This window comes from Rissa tridactyla, chromosome 4 (genome assembly GCF_028500815.1).
Source record: "Rissa tridactyla isolate bRisTri1 chromosome 4, bRisTri1.patW.cur.20221130, whole genome shotgun sequence".
In the NCBI taxonomy this organism is placed as follows: domain Eukaryota; kingdom Metazoa; phylum Chordata; class Aves; order Charadriiformes; family Laridae; genus Rissa; species Rissa tridactyla.
Window position 1 is genome coordinate 71,810,775 of NC_071469.1, and position 15,698 is coordinate 71,826,472.

At 57.1% G+C, this 15,698-nt stretch overlaps 2 protein-coding genes across 2 annotated transcripts; one reads left to right on the forward strand and one right to left on the reverse strand.

Annotated features, from left to right (window-relative positions):
- Positions 1-63: 63 nt before the first annotated feature.
- On the reverse strand, positions 64-5,033 carry PARD6A (par-6 family cell polarity regulator alpha). The gene is made up of 3 exons (XM_054199688.1): positions 4,914-5,033; positions 3,569-3,791; positions 64-851 (listed from the first exon to the last, which is right to left on the reverse strand). Exons 1-3 carry the CDS (start codon positions 4,974-4,976, stop codon positions 64-66), a joined length of 1,074 nt encoding a protein of 357 aa, XP_054055663.1. The 5' UTR covers positions 4,977-5,033.
- Positions 5,034-8,946: 3,913 nt separating this feature from the next.
- Positions 8,947-15,181, forward strand: HERPUD1 (homocysteine inducible ER protein with ubiquitin like domain 1). Its single transcript, XM_054199586.1, has 8 exons — positions 8,947-9,090; positions 9,999-10,076; positions 10,163-10,234; positions 11,369-11,490; positions 11,846-11,968; positions 12,526-12,873; positions 14,118-14,223; positions 14,859-15,181. The coding sequence occupies exons 1-8, from the start codon at positions 8,959-8,961 to the stop codon at positions 15,024-15,026; spliced, it is 1,149 nt and encodes a 382-aa protein (XP_054055561.1). The 5' UTR covers positions 8,947-8,958; the 3' UTR covers positions 15,027-15,181.
- Positions 15,182-15,698: the final 517 nt, after the last annotated feature.

Here is a 15,698-nt window from a genome sequence, read left to right on the forward strand (position 1 = left end):
CAGCCCCGCTCGCCCCCTGCCCATCGGCCCTGACAGCGCCCCAGTGCCCGCAGGACCCCACAGCTATAGGGTGAGGAGGGTGCCGTCCTCCCGCCCGCTGCCCCGGCCGGGACTGCCATCATGGCTGCCGAGGGACTGCAGGGAGCCCCGCGAGCTGTGCGGGGACAGGCTCCGCTGGAGGGGTCCGTCCGCGGGGCCCCCGTTGGGGCAGCCCCCGGGGATGTAGTGGGGCGCGCTGTCGCTCTCGATGACCAGGTCACCCTCCTCGTCGCTCTCGGCCGTGCTGTAGTTGCTCAGGTACTGCGAGGCCGGGCTGGGGGTCTGCTGGCTGGGGGTGCTGTCCGTGGACATGCCCGAGCTGCCCGAGGCCTTGCTGCTGCGGATGACGTTGTTGCGCTGGTTGGCTGGCTTGACGGTGATGATGAGGTTGTGGCTGTTGGCCACCATCATGTCTGTCACCTGGTCCAGGGACTTGCCAGCCACGTCGATGCCGTTGACCTCCAGGATTTCATCGCTCACCGCCAGCAGCCCCGTGCTCTCAGCCAAGCCACCCTTCACCAGGCGAGAGATGAAGATGCCGGGCACCTTCTCGACGCCCTGCGGGGCCACACGCACGCTAACACCGTCGCGAATGTAGAAACCCAGCGGCTTGTCGGAGCCGTGCTTGTGGAGCCGCACACGGCGGTGGGTCTCGGGCAGGATGTCCACGTCGATGATGGAGGAGATCTGGCGGAAGTCCTGGGGCATGCCGATGAGGAGGTGAGGCTTGGCCCGGTAGTGCGCGGGGCGCAGCAGCCCCTTCTTCTTCCGCTGCAAGGAGTTCGAGGCGAAGACGCTGGCATCAGACTCTGCTGTAGGGAGCAAGGGAGGACACGGGTCAGGAACCGCAGACGCCCTGGGATGCAGCCGCGTGCCCTTGGCTCCAGGTGCAAGCGGAGCTGGCAGGAGAAGTGCCCTGCTCATGGGTCTCACCGGCTTTTCCTCCCCGGAGCATCACCCCAGCTTTTCCTCCTGCAGCCTGTCTCCGCCGGGCCCATCTCCTGGGATTACCCAGCGTACACGAGGCCAGGATTAGTGGGATCGAGGCGGTGATTCAGCCTTAATCACACTTTAAGCCAAACTCTGTGGTTTAACACTAGAGCTGCCAGCCCTGATGGCCTGGGAGCCACGGCCATGCCCCAGTTTGAGTTTGGGGAGACCCCCACACCCCCCGGCATGAGGGGGTGCTGCGGTGGCAGCCAGCTCCCCAGGGCGAGTCCAGACCCTGAGACAGCACCAGAGTCCCTTGTCCCCACTGGAGCAGGGCCATTGCTGTCACAGCGTGGGGATGGCCCCAGCTGTGTCCTGCAGAGCCCCGCCATCCCCAAGGATGGAGACTCCCCTCCTCCTGGAGACCCATCCCAGGGCTGCAGCATCCCCAGGGCTCCTGAACATCCCAAAATGTGATTTGTGCCACTGGCTCTTATTGCACCACCTGGCACCACCACACAGGTTTTGACTCCATCCTCCTTGACCTAGCACGGCTCCATGGGGCCCGGCTCTGCCACGTCTGCTCCTTGGCTGCATCTATCAGGTGCTGGGGAGCCTCCCCTGGGCCCTCTCTGTTTTTTCCCCATCCCTGTCCATGGGAAAGTCCAGATCTGGGTGCTGCATTGCTGACACGCTCCCCACAGTGCCCCCCACCAGCACCGGGACCCTGCTCCAGCTATAGGGGGTGCTGGGGATGCCCCCAAGCCCAGGGGACGTGGGGTTTCTCCCTTGCCAAGCCAGCCTGCCAGGGCTCCTGGGTTATAAATATCTCCCTGCACACACAGCCTGACATATTTTTAGCTTGGGGAAGGGCGGCGGAGGCTTTCCCACAGCTATTTCAGCGCACAGCTCCTCTCCAAGGGGCACGGAGTGACTGGGCCAGGCAGGTCCAGCACCCCATGGACAAGCCCACTGGCCAAGCCCAGGGATGTGCCAGGCTTTCCTCCGCCCTTCCCGTGAGCCAAGCCCAGCTAAGAAGGGCCAGCACCACCATTCCCGGCTAGGCTGCCCCACGGGGACAGCTTCACCCGATGGGGTGACAGCACAGAGAGGAACTGGGCTGCGGCCTTTGCTTTTTGACCCCCTGCAGCAGGACGGGCTGCGCGGAGCCCACCGAGGGGTGCACCCCTACGTGTGCACAGCTTCCTGCGCCCGGCGTGTGAGAGCGGCTTCTGCAGCCACATTCCTCACCAACCCGGACTGGTTCGACGACAGCCCAGCCCCGGGATGACCTGGATCCATTTTAAATCAGCTGTGACTCACCCGGGGCTCGCTCCTGGCCTCTCCACACACCTCCCGTGGTGCTGCCAGCCCCACGGCCCCTCTGCCGTTGGCACGGCTGGGTGCGGGTACTTGCCAGCGCTGCCCCTTCACCCTCCCTATCACACTGCCCACAGTTCCAGGGCCATGGCTGCTCGCTCTCTGCCTTGTGCCAGCTCAGCGTGGTACAAGCTTCCTGAGCCGCAGCCGGGGTCAAACCGTTGGCCCAGGAACGGGACGGTTCGGTACCGGCAGCGGCAGCCCCAGAGCGCACCACAGGCTCCAGCTCCCTCCTGCCAGCAGCCTGGATCACCACTGCCGGCCCCAATGCCGCGTGGCCCCAGAGGAAACACGTGTCCAGGGCACCCTCCATCACCCCGATGCAAGAGCCCGGGAAAAGCAGCACAGTGGCCAGAGCCGGCCACCGGCATCACCCCTCGCCCAGGGACTTTGTACCACTAACACGAGCTGGAAACACAGGGTTGCTCTGGGCGTGATGTTGGGACAACTGGGGCTTTTAGATCAGGCTCCAGCTTTGAGCACTGCTGCTTGTTGGTGCTACCAAAGAGAACGCCTCGGTGCTACTAAATTGAGTGGAAGGAGATGGGCTTGTCTCCATTTGCCCAGTGAAGAGGAGACGTACGCGGGGTGTTCGTCACCGGGAGGTTTCATCCTCACTGGGACGCTGCTATCACGGTGATTTCGCGTTCCTGCATGAGGAAGCTGCTCTCCGGGAATGTGCTGCTGTGGTCAGGGCAAGCCCTGGGCTGCCAGGAGGAGAAGAGCCTCCTCCCACCACCAAAAACTTGGTGGCACCCCAAGAGCTCTACCAAAATGATGGCTGCTGGCACCTCGGGGCAGGGAGCCAACGGGGCCTCCCCGTATGGTGCTCACGGGAATAACACTGTTTTCCGGGAGCCCACGCAAGCCCTGCTGGAAAACGCAACTTCAAAGGGGTGAATTGAAGGATTTGCCTTTGCTCGCTGGGGCACGTGGGGCCGGGCTGGCGTGGGTGCCTTTGCCACGGGGAAGGGCTGCCGGGGAGAGCCCATGTGGGTGCCACGGCCCCAGTGGGGCTCCAGGAGCCTCCCAGTGCTGCCACCTCCGTATCCGTCCACCATCGTGGTGGCTGGAGGGTACGTGACCAGCCGCCACCACCGCTGACACAGCCCAAACATGGAATCAGCGGTACCACAGGACATGGCTTATCTCCCTTGATGGTGAGGACAGATATGGGGCCTTTCTTTGGATCCAGTGTCCCTCTCCAGCTCCCACTTACCCTTCTTCTGGATGATGACCCTGAGGAGGGGGTTGGCGGAGGACACGGCTTTGTGGTAGTTGTCGTCATTGTTGATGGGCAGGAGGTCACCATGGACATCTGTGTAGCCCAGGAGCACGTCCACCCGCGGGATCTGGTGCACCGTCTGCAGCAGGCGGTAGAAATCCTGGAAGCTGCCCGCGCTGGAGCGCTTCATGGCAAAGCGGCGAAATTCGGCATCGAACTGCGGAGGAGGAGGAGGAAGAGGAGGAAGAGGGTGAGGCTGGGCAGGGCTGGTTCCGGCTGGCAGGACCGATGCGGGCAAGGCACTGCACAGAGCTGCCCCGGGGCAGGCAGAGCCCGGCACCACTGGATCCAGAGCCCCAGCAGCACCAAGGCAGCAGTGCCTGTCGGCCAGAGCCCATCTTGAAAGCAAAATAAAAGGAGTGGAAAGGTTTTCCTGCCCAAAAAATGAAGCAACGAGGCAGAGAGGTGCCCATATGGCAGAGGAAGGACCCTCTGTCAGTACTGCCAGCCACGGTGGGCACTGAGCTGCCAGGAGGCCCTTCCCTTCGACACAGGTGCTGCGGTAGCACCCGGTGAGCAACAGCGCTAATTATTGCCTCCTTCAGTCACGACAAAGGGGAAGCCAATTAAGAACAGGCTGAGGAATGCTGCGAGGATCGTGCTGCCCGAGGGGGCTCGCGCTGATCCTGGGGCAGGTGGTGGCCGGTGAGCCCCGGGAAAGAGGACACCACGCACCCCAACAGGGGTCCCGGGCAGGCAAGGGCACAGCTGGGCAAGGGCGCAGCAAGGGAGTGCGCACATCTGGATGGGCACAGGGTGGACACAGATGGATGAGGCCATACATCTGGGTGAGGGCACACAGCTGGGCGAGCATTCACGTGGGGACCACAGCTGGGCGAGCGCACAGCCCTGCGAGCGCGCACATCTGGGCGCACGGCAGGGCGTTCATCCCTTGCTGGGGGTGCACATCTGGGGGACAGCGTAGGTGGGGATGTGCGTGCCCCCGGCGAGTGTGCACATCTGGGCGAGGTGCGCTCCCGGCGTGACCGCACACCCGTCCCGCATACCAGCACCGCGCTCCGGCGAGGGCGCGCATCCGCCGAGCGCTCCCCGGCTGCGCTCCCACGGCCGGTGCCGGCGGCGCCGAGCGGGCCCGGCGGACCCCGGGATGTCGGGACGCCGCGGCCGGGCTCGGGGAGGCCCCGGGAAGCGCCGCCGCAGCGCAGGGGAGCGGAGCGCCCGCCCGGCCGGGCTCCCCCGGTGCGCGGTGCCGCCCCACGTGTGCTGCCGGCCGTGACCCGGCGGTACCGGTACCGGCCCCGACCCGGCGGGCGCTTACCTTGCTCTTCACCTCGATGACAGGCTCGGCGGAGCGCGGCGGCGTGCGGTGATGCTTGGCCATGCTGCGGGCCGGGCCGGGCCGCGCCGGGCCACGGGGCCGCGCCGCCGCCAGCGCCGCTCCCGCGGCCACGGGGGATTTTCACCGGCCATGACGTCACCGGGCAGCAGGCCGGGCGCCGCCGCGCCATTGGCCCAGGCGGGGCGGGGGGCGTGGCCGGAGGATTGCTGACAACGTCGCCGTGGCAACGGGGGCGGGGCCGGGCGGGCAGGACCCCCGCCCCCCGGTAACCCCGGGCGTCCCGCCGCCGTCGGGAGCCCCGTTAGCGGCACAATTAGGCCCAACCCGGGGACGCCGGACTCTCACGCGGGGCCACCGACCCCACGAGTGTCACCGGCAGGAGCCTCCGCTCCCCCCGGGGGTTTCCCAGCGTGGCCCGGGCGGTCCTGCCCCTCCCGCTGCCCCTTTGCCACTTGCTCGGCCGCTGCCCCCTGCTCGGTGGGTGTCCCTTCGGCAGAGGGCTGGCGGGTCACCGGGGCATCAGGGGACGTTTCAGCCTGGCTTGAGACATGCGGCCCTGCCACTTGTCCCCGAAAGTGTCCCCCCTCGGTTACACTTTCCCGCCGGCTTTTCCCCCGCCCCGTCTGGCAGGGAAGCTCCGTTATGGAGCCTGGGAGGGTCGGTGGGTTCGGGGACGCGTCGCTTTACCGGGCAGTGGGACGAGTGAGCGGAAGGCGGGGAACTGCTGGAGGTCACTAGCAAAGTGCTGGCGTTGCTGTGCCCGAGCCAGGAGCACCTCTCCTGCCGTGAGTGACACCTTGGGGACGCGTCTCTGGCACAACTGGCTCTGTTCAGGTGCAGAGAAGTGGCCCCGTCCCTGCAGAGCTCCCCAGCGCTGCCAGCTCCCTGCCTGCTCCGGGGTCACCAGTCCCAGAGCCTGAAGAAGACCAGCGTCTCACTCAGCAGCACCAAGGTGGCTGCTGCGCCAGCCGAAGGAACCACGCCAACTGCTCCATGAAACACTTTTTAAAGCCGGATGCTAACGGAAGAAACGCATCGAACCAAATCCCGAGAATCAGCCCGGCTCGCCTGGATCATGCTGTCCGCTGATCCTTGCCCTATGCCAGCCTGCAGAGCAACCTTTGAACGGCATGAAATTGCATCAGACCCCGGCATCACAGCAGCACCAGGCCCACGTCAGCTGGACTGTGGGTCCTGGCAGCCCCTTGCCCTGCGTCACTGCAGCCAGGTGAGGAAAAGCAGCACGCTGGGCTGCAAGGCCGTGGGACACCTCCTCGCCTACCGGCAAGTTCTCCACCGGCTGCTCCTGCTGCGCTGAGAGATTGCCATGCGATGAAAACGAGCCTGACCGTACACTGAGCTGTAAACTCGTCAGCAATTTACCCCCCTCCCAGGTGCTTTTTTTTTTTTTTTTTAAACAGAGTAATTGTGTTGAGGTCAGAGGGATAATCCCGATTTACACCAGGGTTAATGTTTGCGGAGGCGACAAAAGAAGCTTGCAACCCTTCATCTCCAATTTTGGTCAATCAGAGTTAATTGTTCAGCAGGACGGTGGGGGTGACATGCTGGTGATGCCTTCCGTTTTGCGCTGTGTCCCCAAATTGGCGGCTACAGAGCGAGAGCTAAGCTAATCAAACAGTATCGGGGCAGGTATTTGTTTTGCCTTAGTTCCAGGAGCTCTGAATCAGCCTTGGGGACTGGAGCACGTGCTACCAAATGTCCAGACGTGTCCACCGACTTCAGATCCAGCAGTTCTTGGCTGCTCTGGGGGAGGGCAGTGAGGACCTGGCCCTCCGGGGGGCTGAGCACCTCCTGACTCGGAGGGTTTGGCATCACAAGAGCACTTGGGTTGGTGGGCACCAGGGGAGGTCGTTCCTCCAGCCCCTGCTCAAAGCCTGGCCAGCGCTGGGTCCAGAGGAGGTTGTCCAGCACAGTCCTGTGAGTGGGCGGTTTTCCCAGGAATGGCTGGGGCAGGAGATGGGCAGCTCGGGTGAGGTCTGCCTCCCCTTTCCATGACAGGGGGGAGGGACGCAGGAGTTTGAGACAGGATCAGCACTGTGGCTGCAGCTCCACAGGCCAGCAGCAGCACAGGGAGTACCAGCAAAACGCACACACAGAGCCCGAGAACTTCGTTTGATACAGACATCTCCACAGCTTTGCTCTGTCCCTGCCACCCACGGGAGCCCTCTGGGCACTCCAAGCAAAGGCTGCCACCGAGAGAGCCGCAAACAAAGTCACTTTGACCTTAACAGGGGACATTGGCAATGGGTGGCCTTGGACACGGTGTTTGTCTTTCCCTCCTCCACTGCCATCAGGAACTGGGGGACAGGGATCAGGGTCCCTGCAGCAGAGTGAGCGCAGCAGACAACGTCTCCTTGGCTCGGTGCGGACAGAGAGCTGAGGCTGGGGAGGGAAAGGCCACCTGAGCGCCAAGCCTGTTGGGACGCAGCCGAGGGCAGGGCGGGTGGGGAGCACCACCTCGGCTCTGAAGCAATTCCTGCTGCTGCTGTGCTTGGTGTGGAGAGGGATGTGATACAGGAATGGGCTCCCGGCGTTCTCCAGCCTCCCAAGGATATGTCCTGGCAGCCGCAGAGGGTCCGTTGGACCAGACATAGGCTCGGTTCATTACTTTGTGATTTTATTTTGTTGGCTCCCAAGGCAGCGATACCCCGTGGCACAGCTCTTCCCCAGGAACTGGAAAGGTGATGCATCCCCGAGGCGGAGTGTCTTTTCTGGTTGCAAAATCTGTTACTGGCTGCAAACTCATCTGTGCCTTTGGGCAACAGGTCCGGCTGCCAAGGAATACTGAGCAGCTAATGAAACGCACAGAGTGAATACATGGTGCTGACAGATAGCACTGACTTCTCACTTTCCTATGATATTGTTTTAAAGTACGCTAAAACCCCCTCCTGGTGCATCAGGATCATTGCCACTGGTTTCCCCCTGCCAGACCGCGTTTCAAAGGAAGATGGGTATGGGGAAGAGGACTCAGAAGCTGCCGTTCTACATTTTTAGGGGCTTTTCTTTTTGGTCAGTGATGACTTCTTGAATTACCACTTTTCCCCACACAGGGCACTCCTTTTGACCCCACGGCAGAAGCGTGCTGCGTCCTGTCCCCAAAAGTCAGAAACAGTCCCACTGAGGTAGCTACGCAGATCTGCTACAATGACCATATGCTGAAAAAAGGCCGATGATGTCTCACTGGGACAAGGTTGTGGGTGCGCGGGTCCCACAGAGAGCTGCGCTGCTCCTGCGGGCCAAGAGGAGACGGAGGAGCAAAGCCAGGGATCCCTAAAGCTGCTGTTGCTGCGGAAGCTGATGCGTGCTGGGGCTTTCGCCCGAGGGACCACAGCGCCCAGCCCCGCCGCGGCATGGCAGTCAGGCCAGAGCAGGCTGAAGTGGGCCGGAGTGGGCTGGTGGGCGGTGGGCTAGGTGTCTGAAGGAGCCCAGTTCCGCGTCCCCTCTCCCTGCTCGGTGCCGGGACCGGTGGGGCTGCCGGTGCTGCGGCCTGCCGGACGGGCCTCCTCGGTTCCCTCAGGCCCAGTGCAACCCGGGGGTGCCGGGAGGCCGTGGCGGCCCGATGAGGCCGCTCCACTGCCTGCGGGGCCCGCGGGCGGAACAGGCCTGGCTGGCCCCGGGCGGGCTGGAGGGAGAGCAGGGCCTGGCGTCGGGGGGACAGCGGGACCGGCCCCGCCGCCCTGCAATGGCCGCCCGGCCCTCACGGCCTCGGCCCGGTGTGTGGGGGTGATCACGGTCGCCATGGTGACGCTGCGCCGGGCGTTGGAGCCCCGCCCCCTCAGCGGCGCCGCCCAATCAGCCCCTCAGCCTGCCGCCACCGCCCTCCCACGGCGCCGCACGCGGGGCTGCGTCCCATTGGCACACGTACCATCTCCCGCCCCCCGCTCCCGCCGCGGCCAATCGGCTGCAGCCACCGCGGCCCTGCGGCAGGGCGGGGCGCGGCGCGCGTCTATAAAAAGGTGGGTGGGGCAGAGGGGGGCGCCGCTGTCCTTGCCGTCCATCCGCTATGGAGGAGCCGCTGTCGCTGCTCGTCCGCAGCCCCACGCAGCGGCACCCCGATCTCCGCCTCCGCGCCGGCCCCGCATGGACCGTGCGCCGCCTCAAGGCCGAGCTGCGCCGCCTCGTCCCCGGGGCACCGGTAAGTGCGCGGCACCCTCAGCGCCCGCCGCCCGGCCCCTTCCCGCCGCCGGGGCGCTGAGGGGGGAGCGGCGCAGCCTTCCCTGGGTTGGTGTAGCCGCCGCCTCCCTCCCCCCTCCTTTCTCCCCCCCGCACCCCGTTGCATCAGCTGCCCGGCGGGCAGTGGGGCCGGCTCGGGGCTTGGCCGGGCTTCTCCTTCGGCCGCCGTTAAACATTAACGGCCCTCCACGGACGGGGCTGCGTCGTGCCTGGGGGTGCGGGTGGGCCAGCGCGCCGCGGGGTTGGCGAGTGGGCTGAGGCACGTCGTGGGGGGTGTTTTTGGAACCTCTTTACCCCGCAGGGGGCACGGCGAGGTGGCTGGGTCTGTAGAGGTGTTTGCTGGTGGAAGTGCAGAAGTTCGTCTCCCTTTGGAGCCGCGGGTCCCGTGAGGTGGCACCGCGGGGGCTCGGTGGCCGCGGTGCTCCAGCAGGACGTGTGTGGCTGCCTTCGACCCCCGGAGCCCGGCGGGGGCTGTGCGGGGGTCGGGAGGCTGTGGCAGAGCTGCTGGGATCCTCCGGTGGGGTGTAACGGGTTTGAGGCCGCCTCCAGCGCTGGCCAGATCAGAGGGTGCTCCAGAACCAGAGATGTTTTTGTCCGGACTGCAAAAGACCCAGCATGTAACAAAGTTCTCTGCCAAAGGGGTGCTTTATATCCTCCTGCTGATTGACACCTCGGTGGTCTTGCGCTTCACTGTTCAGTTATTCTAATCTCATCAGCAGAATTTAGATGTGCACAATTCCCTGTGCACCTTAACGTGTGGGGTGCTTCCAGCTGTGTGTCTCTGACCATCTGGCTGCAAGCTGTGCCACTCTGCGCTCGCATGTGCTTGGCAGGGCAAGTCACCCTGTTCTTTGTTTTTTCTCTTCAAAGCCTGAAGAGGACCAAAAGCTGATTTATTCTGGGAAGCTGCTGCTTGATCATCATTATCTGAGAGAGTTGCTGCCAGAGGTATATAAAACAAATCTTTTATGCTGTGCTGAAATACATCAGGAAAAGTGATATTTTTTTTTAACATGTCTTTCGTTTCATTTTAGCATGGGGAGTTGCATGCTCTTCATTTGGTATACAACTTCAAGACTGCAAATGTGCAAGAAACTAATGCAGAGGTACTTAGACTAAGTTAATGTTGCTGCTCTGAATCTTGGGATTGTGACTAAAATAGCCATTCGATACTTCCCATTTTTAAAGTTCACTGATACCACAGGTTTTTTTCTACTAGTGCAATGGCAGTATTACTTTGTGATAACTTGGTTAGGAATGTGAGAATGTGTTCGGATAAAGCCGAGTAAAAAAAATCGGCTCTATGGTTCATCTGTAAAGATTCTCATGGCATCTGTTAAGAAATGTCAAAACCATAATCCAGTTGTAACATACTGCTCAGAGGAGAAATGCTTTCTGGTAAATTTAGTTTTATTAAATAGAGTATGACCCGTCATCTCCCAGGCTTTTTTGGACAGAGACTGTGCTTGTGAGCAGAAGACACTGTAGTTAGAGTGGACGCAGGTTCTGATCTGTGTATGGGGTGTGGGAAGGAAGAAGGCTGTTAGCTGGAGACATATTAACCACTCATTAATGACTCAGCCTGTAGGGTGGAAACCAAAGATGAGCCTTAGCGCTTGGACCGAGTACTTACTGGTCTTAAGTGCAAACGGCCAAAACCATTTTTTACTTTCAAGTGGATGTGCTGATGTGTCTGGAGGTATGTTTATATTGCCCATTATGGGCAATTTGAGCTTATCCTGCCCATGTCTGGTGGTTGTTAAATGTGAGCCAGCTTTGGTCTGGATATTATACTGATGTATTGCTCTAGCACAGCTCTTGAATTCTGTGTACAGCAGCTTGTGTATGTGAGTACAGACTTTCCGTAGCTAAAAAGTCAAACTGTCTTGAGTGCAATTCCCTCTGTGTCTTCCAGTTACATTTTTATAGCTACATGGGACCTGGCTGCATGCATAAAAATTAATAAAGGTGTAGATCTGTTGAAAGTGAAGAGTGGCATCAAGTCAGTTTTACATGCCAGTCACTTTTTAAGGAGCTTTAAAATACTGATGGAGGTTCTTGTGGCATGGTGCCCAAGAGCAGCATCAGCTCTGTGGCAGCACCTAGAGGTACTGTGCAGGACAAAGTATGAACCGTGTAGCAGTTATAAAATTAGAGCCTGTTCAGTGTAGTGTAACCTTTTTGCATAAAGCTTGCATAATGTCCTGAATAAACCTGGTTAACTGCATCGCTGTCCCTAGGTTAAAGCCGATCAACACAAGTTATCGTCAGAAGCCAGTCAAGAACCATCTGTATCTTCCTCAAATGGTGAAAGACGGAGATGCTCTTCTGGTGGCCAGTTGTCAGCAGAAGGCAGTAACAGGTAATTAGAACTTTTATGTACATACTGAGACTTTTAAAATGGTGGCTTTGTGTTGGATGCCAGCTCCTTATGCCACACCCATTAAGTCCATAGAACGCGGGCCAAAGATGATGAGGTTATACATAAAAGCTTTAGTGGACATGGAAGAAGCTGAAGGAAAATGCACTGCTCTGTTGGTTGAAAATCTTCCCTTTATTCATGTGGGCAAAGAGATGCCTTTAATATTAGAGAAGGAAGAATTAATTTTCCATTTGGATGCAGAAAATGGCAGAATCTATTGACATTGTACTGTAATAAATGATTCTTGCAGTTTGTCCAGTATTTGCTAATGAATGTGTTCAATTTTTTGACCAAGGCTGGAAACGGTTCGGCATCCCTTCCAAAATGTGGCTTCTGGCTTCTCTGCATATACAACCTACAGCATGCTTCAGATGTCCTGGCTTCAGCAGATTTATGCAAGACAATATTACATGCAATAGTAAGTCTCCCGTGCAAAGCTACCAGTAGAAAGTAGAAACTGTAATACAAGGAAGTAGCTTCTTCCTCTCTTGACGGTGGTGGAAGACTCTTTCATCATAACTTAACGCTGAGTAGTGTGTGAATGTGCCTCTAACTGTCATGTGGTGCTTTTGGTTTACCATTTAGGCCAGTGGTTTTGAATCTTACAAATTGCAGATTTGAGGGAGTGGGAGGGCAGGTGTCTGTAGAGAAAATGTAATCCTGCTGCTGAGCCTTAGTTCTTCACCATTTTTCTAGCTGCTTAAAGTACTACCTTTAGATTGCTCTAAAGAATTTATTTGCAGGGTGTTGAAAGAGTAGAAGGTGTCTGGTTTGATTTGCTGAAGTCATTATACAACTGTTTCATTGTTGGAACTAAAACTTGTTGTTGAGCCTTCTGTAGCCTCTAAACTTGATGCTCTCTGCTTGCATGTGATCTGCCTCTATACTTAAAGATGGACAAATTTTCGGTGCCTGTGTGAAGTATGAAAGGATATGACTAAGCCTTATCCTGTACTTGGTGTTCTCTGGTTTCAGCTTGGCTTCTACTGCTGCACCTGCTGACCCCTCCCATGCACGGCGTTCTCAGGAGATACCCGTGGCCCCAGTGACGCCCCCGGCTCCTCTCCCAGACCCGTTTCCTGCACAAAATCAGCCTGGAAACCAGAATGCCGCTGCCCAGGTTAATGCAGCGGCCAACCAGAACTTGCGGATGAATGCCCAAGGGGGTGCCCTGATGGAGGAAGAGGAGGAAGGCGGCAATCGAGATTGGTTGGACTGGCTCTACTCAGCAACACTCTTCTATGTTTTTGTCAACATTGTCTATTTCTACTCCAGTGTCAGCAGATTCCTCCTGGTTATGGGTGGCACTGTGCTGATGTATCTGTAAGTGTATGGTATTAATATTTACTGCAGTATTCAGAAATGTTTCACTGAAGCACTGGGCTCTGCACTGCGCTCAGCTTTCTGGCAGTCGGGCTTCCTATGACTGTGGTACCTGGAAAGGGTGAACCACTCCTCTGTCCTGGTATAACTCGGTGTTTAGCAAAAATGTAAGGCGTAGCCTATGCCTGGATTAAATGAAGAATGGGTGATAGTGGCTTTTGTACTCGTGCTTCTGGTGTGGCTGGCTTTCTTCTTAGCAAACTACTTGAAACTTAAGTAGCTCTCAGGGTAAAGCCCCAGCAGCTCAGCAGTGGGTTCAATACAGTAAAGGACAGTTGCTTGAAGGGGAGCAAGTGTTTGAAGCCTGGGAAGAGGGTCTCACACCCACTACCCAAGTTGCGTACCCCCACAGATTTTTCAACTGTGTGTTGCCTCTCTGGAGAGGGGACCAAGCTAAACTGAATGCAGTGTCCCGAATTGCCTTTGAGCCTCTTTGGGGGGGGGGGAAACTCGGGATAAATCTCATGAAGCACGATAAAGATAATGGGCCTTCAGTTGATGTGCTTAGGATGTCTTGTCTGGGAGGGATGATCTGCCCCCTCAAATTCTTCAATCAGAAATTCTTCAGTTGGTGGGTCTCGGAGTTGAAACTGGAGCAGCTCAAATGATCAGCTCTTCCAACCTCTATGCAGACTTGGAAAGTGAAGGTTAATTCCTGCATTAAAACTCCTGAAATTTTACTATTGATAATTCTAAAGAGTAACTCTGAACAAGCTTATTGTGGGTTACAAGGTGCAGGTGCTGTAGAGATAGACCTTTTAAGAAGGTCTGTATGGCCTGTTAGGTTTGGTAAGGTAGCGCTGTTTCGTATGTTCTTTGTGCCCTTTTTTAGGGTGAGTGCAGAGGAGTTACCCGGGGTGTATGTAACATGGTAAACAGGCAGGATCCAACTCTCTCTACCTGTAGCAGCGTGCTCCAGCAGGCTGAGCCCTGATTAAGTAGAGAGAAACCTGGATGTAGTGTTGCTTATTTTGAATGTGAGCACATGCTCCTCCCTCGTGGTCTGCTGCTGACAGGAGGCTTTGAAAGTACTTGCAGGGTCAGGGCAGAAAGGGCCCTAGTGTGCTGAGCTTGCTGTCTGCAGCTCTGAGCAGTCAGATTTTACCCGAACTGTGGTGGTGTAACAGGAAGGAGTGGTTTTTAACCAATACTAAAAAAAAACCCCACTGTGTTGGCTTCCCCAGGCACCATGTTGGATGGCTTCCTTTTAGACGAAGACCGGTTCAGCCCTTTCCAGGCAATGCTCCTCCTCAAGCTGCTGTGAACCAGGACCAGAACAATAACTTACAGGTACTGTCTTGGTTTTTTTTTTTTTAAAAACCATGAGCGTGAAACCCTGTGAAGTTTTGCCTTCAGTTTACCCATTAAATGTAGGAGCAAAAACTTCATTCTATAAACTTTCATCAGAAGCTGTCTTCCGTGGAGGAATAATTGCCAGCCTGCTTCCTCCTTTGTAGCTAACTCCTCTGTCCTACAAATTAGCTCGAGCTGGATGTCATCTTCTAGTTGTTTCTAGCCTTTAGGACGGAGAGTGGTGGAGAATGGTCTGTCACAGGCTGAACAGGTTTTGTACCTGAAGGCAGTGTTTAGAGTGCTTGGTAGGATTTGAGTATATAAGCACTATGAGGCTTGCATTTCAGCTGATGCTTCTGGCTGGTGTCAGTGGAAGTCACTTAATTGTAAATACATACCTGCTTTACCTGATGAGGTGCTTCATGTCTGTCCTAAACAGTGTTCTTGGACACACAGCAGGAGTTAACTAGCGTGCAGCTTGTTTTTTAACTTTTGTGGTTGTCTGGGGATGCTTGTGTGCTTTTTATATTCTGACAGTGACGTTTGGGTAACACAACGTGCAGTTTGACACCTGACTCCTCTAAATCACTTCTGCAATCATCTTACTTACCAAACACCCTTTATTTTGGCAGGGGGGAAATGCAGGCAGAGCAGATGAATCCGAGGCACCTCCTGATGAGGGACAAGTTTTACAAGAACTGCAGCAGGTCAACCCCTCACTTACGAGCACGGCATGGGTTTTTTTTAAGACTTTCTTTGCATCCCTCCTTCCAGAAGGGCCTGGAGTGACCCGCAACTGACTTGTCACCAGTCTACTCATCTGAAAGTGCAATGGGACTTAGTCTACCTGAACGCATCGGATACCAACTCCAAACCAGGAGTGAAAGTGGATGGCACTCCCTCTGACTTTCACTGACCAAGCAAATAAAGCTGCGAGAAGCCTTAAGTCATTACAGCCTAGAGACTGAGATGCTTGCCCTCGTTCCAAAGAACTTTGTTCTGTAGCATTTATTAGGTACCCGTGTAGAGGCTTGCCATTGTAAACTTTGTGCTCTAAATGCACAGGCTCTAAGCAGGTGTGCAAAAATGTTAGAGAAGCAAATTGCTTCTTCTGTGCAATGTGATTCCTGTTGGAATGTTTCAAATGCTATTTAAATTACACTGAGTGTAGGATCTCAAAAAAAAAAAAAAAAAGTAAAATCATGGAATCACGGAATATTTCAGAGTCGGAAGGGACCTCTAGAGATCATCTAGTCCAACTCCCCTGCTAAAGCAGGATTGCCTAGAGCACATTACTCAGGACTGCATCCAGGCGGGTCTTGAAAGTCTCCAGAGAAGGGGACTCCACGACCTCCCTGGGCAGCCTGTTCCAGTGCTCTGTCACCCTCACTGTAAAGAAGTTACAAAAATGGTTACAAGACAGCAAAACATCTGCTGTGTTGTCTTGAGGTATTTGCTACTCCCACAAGCAG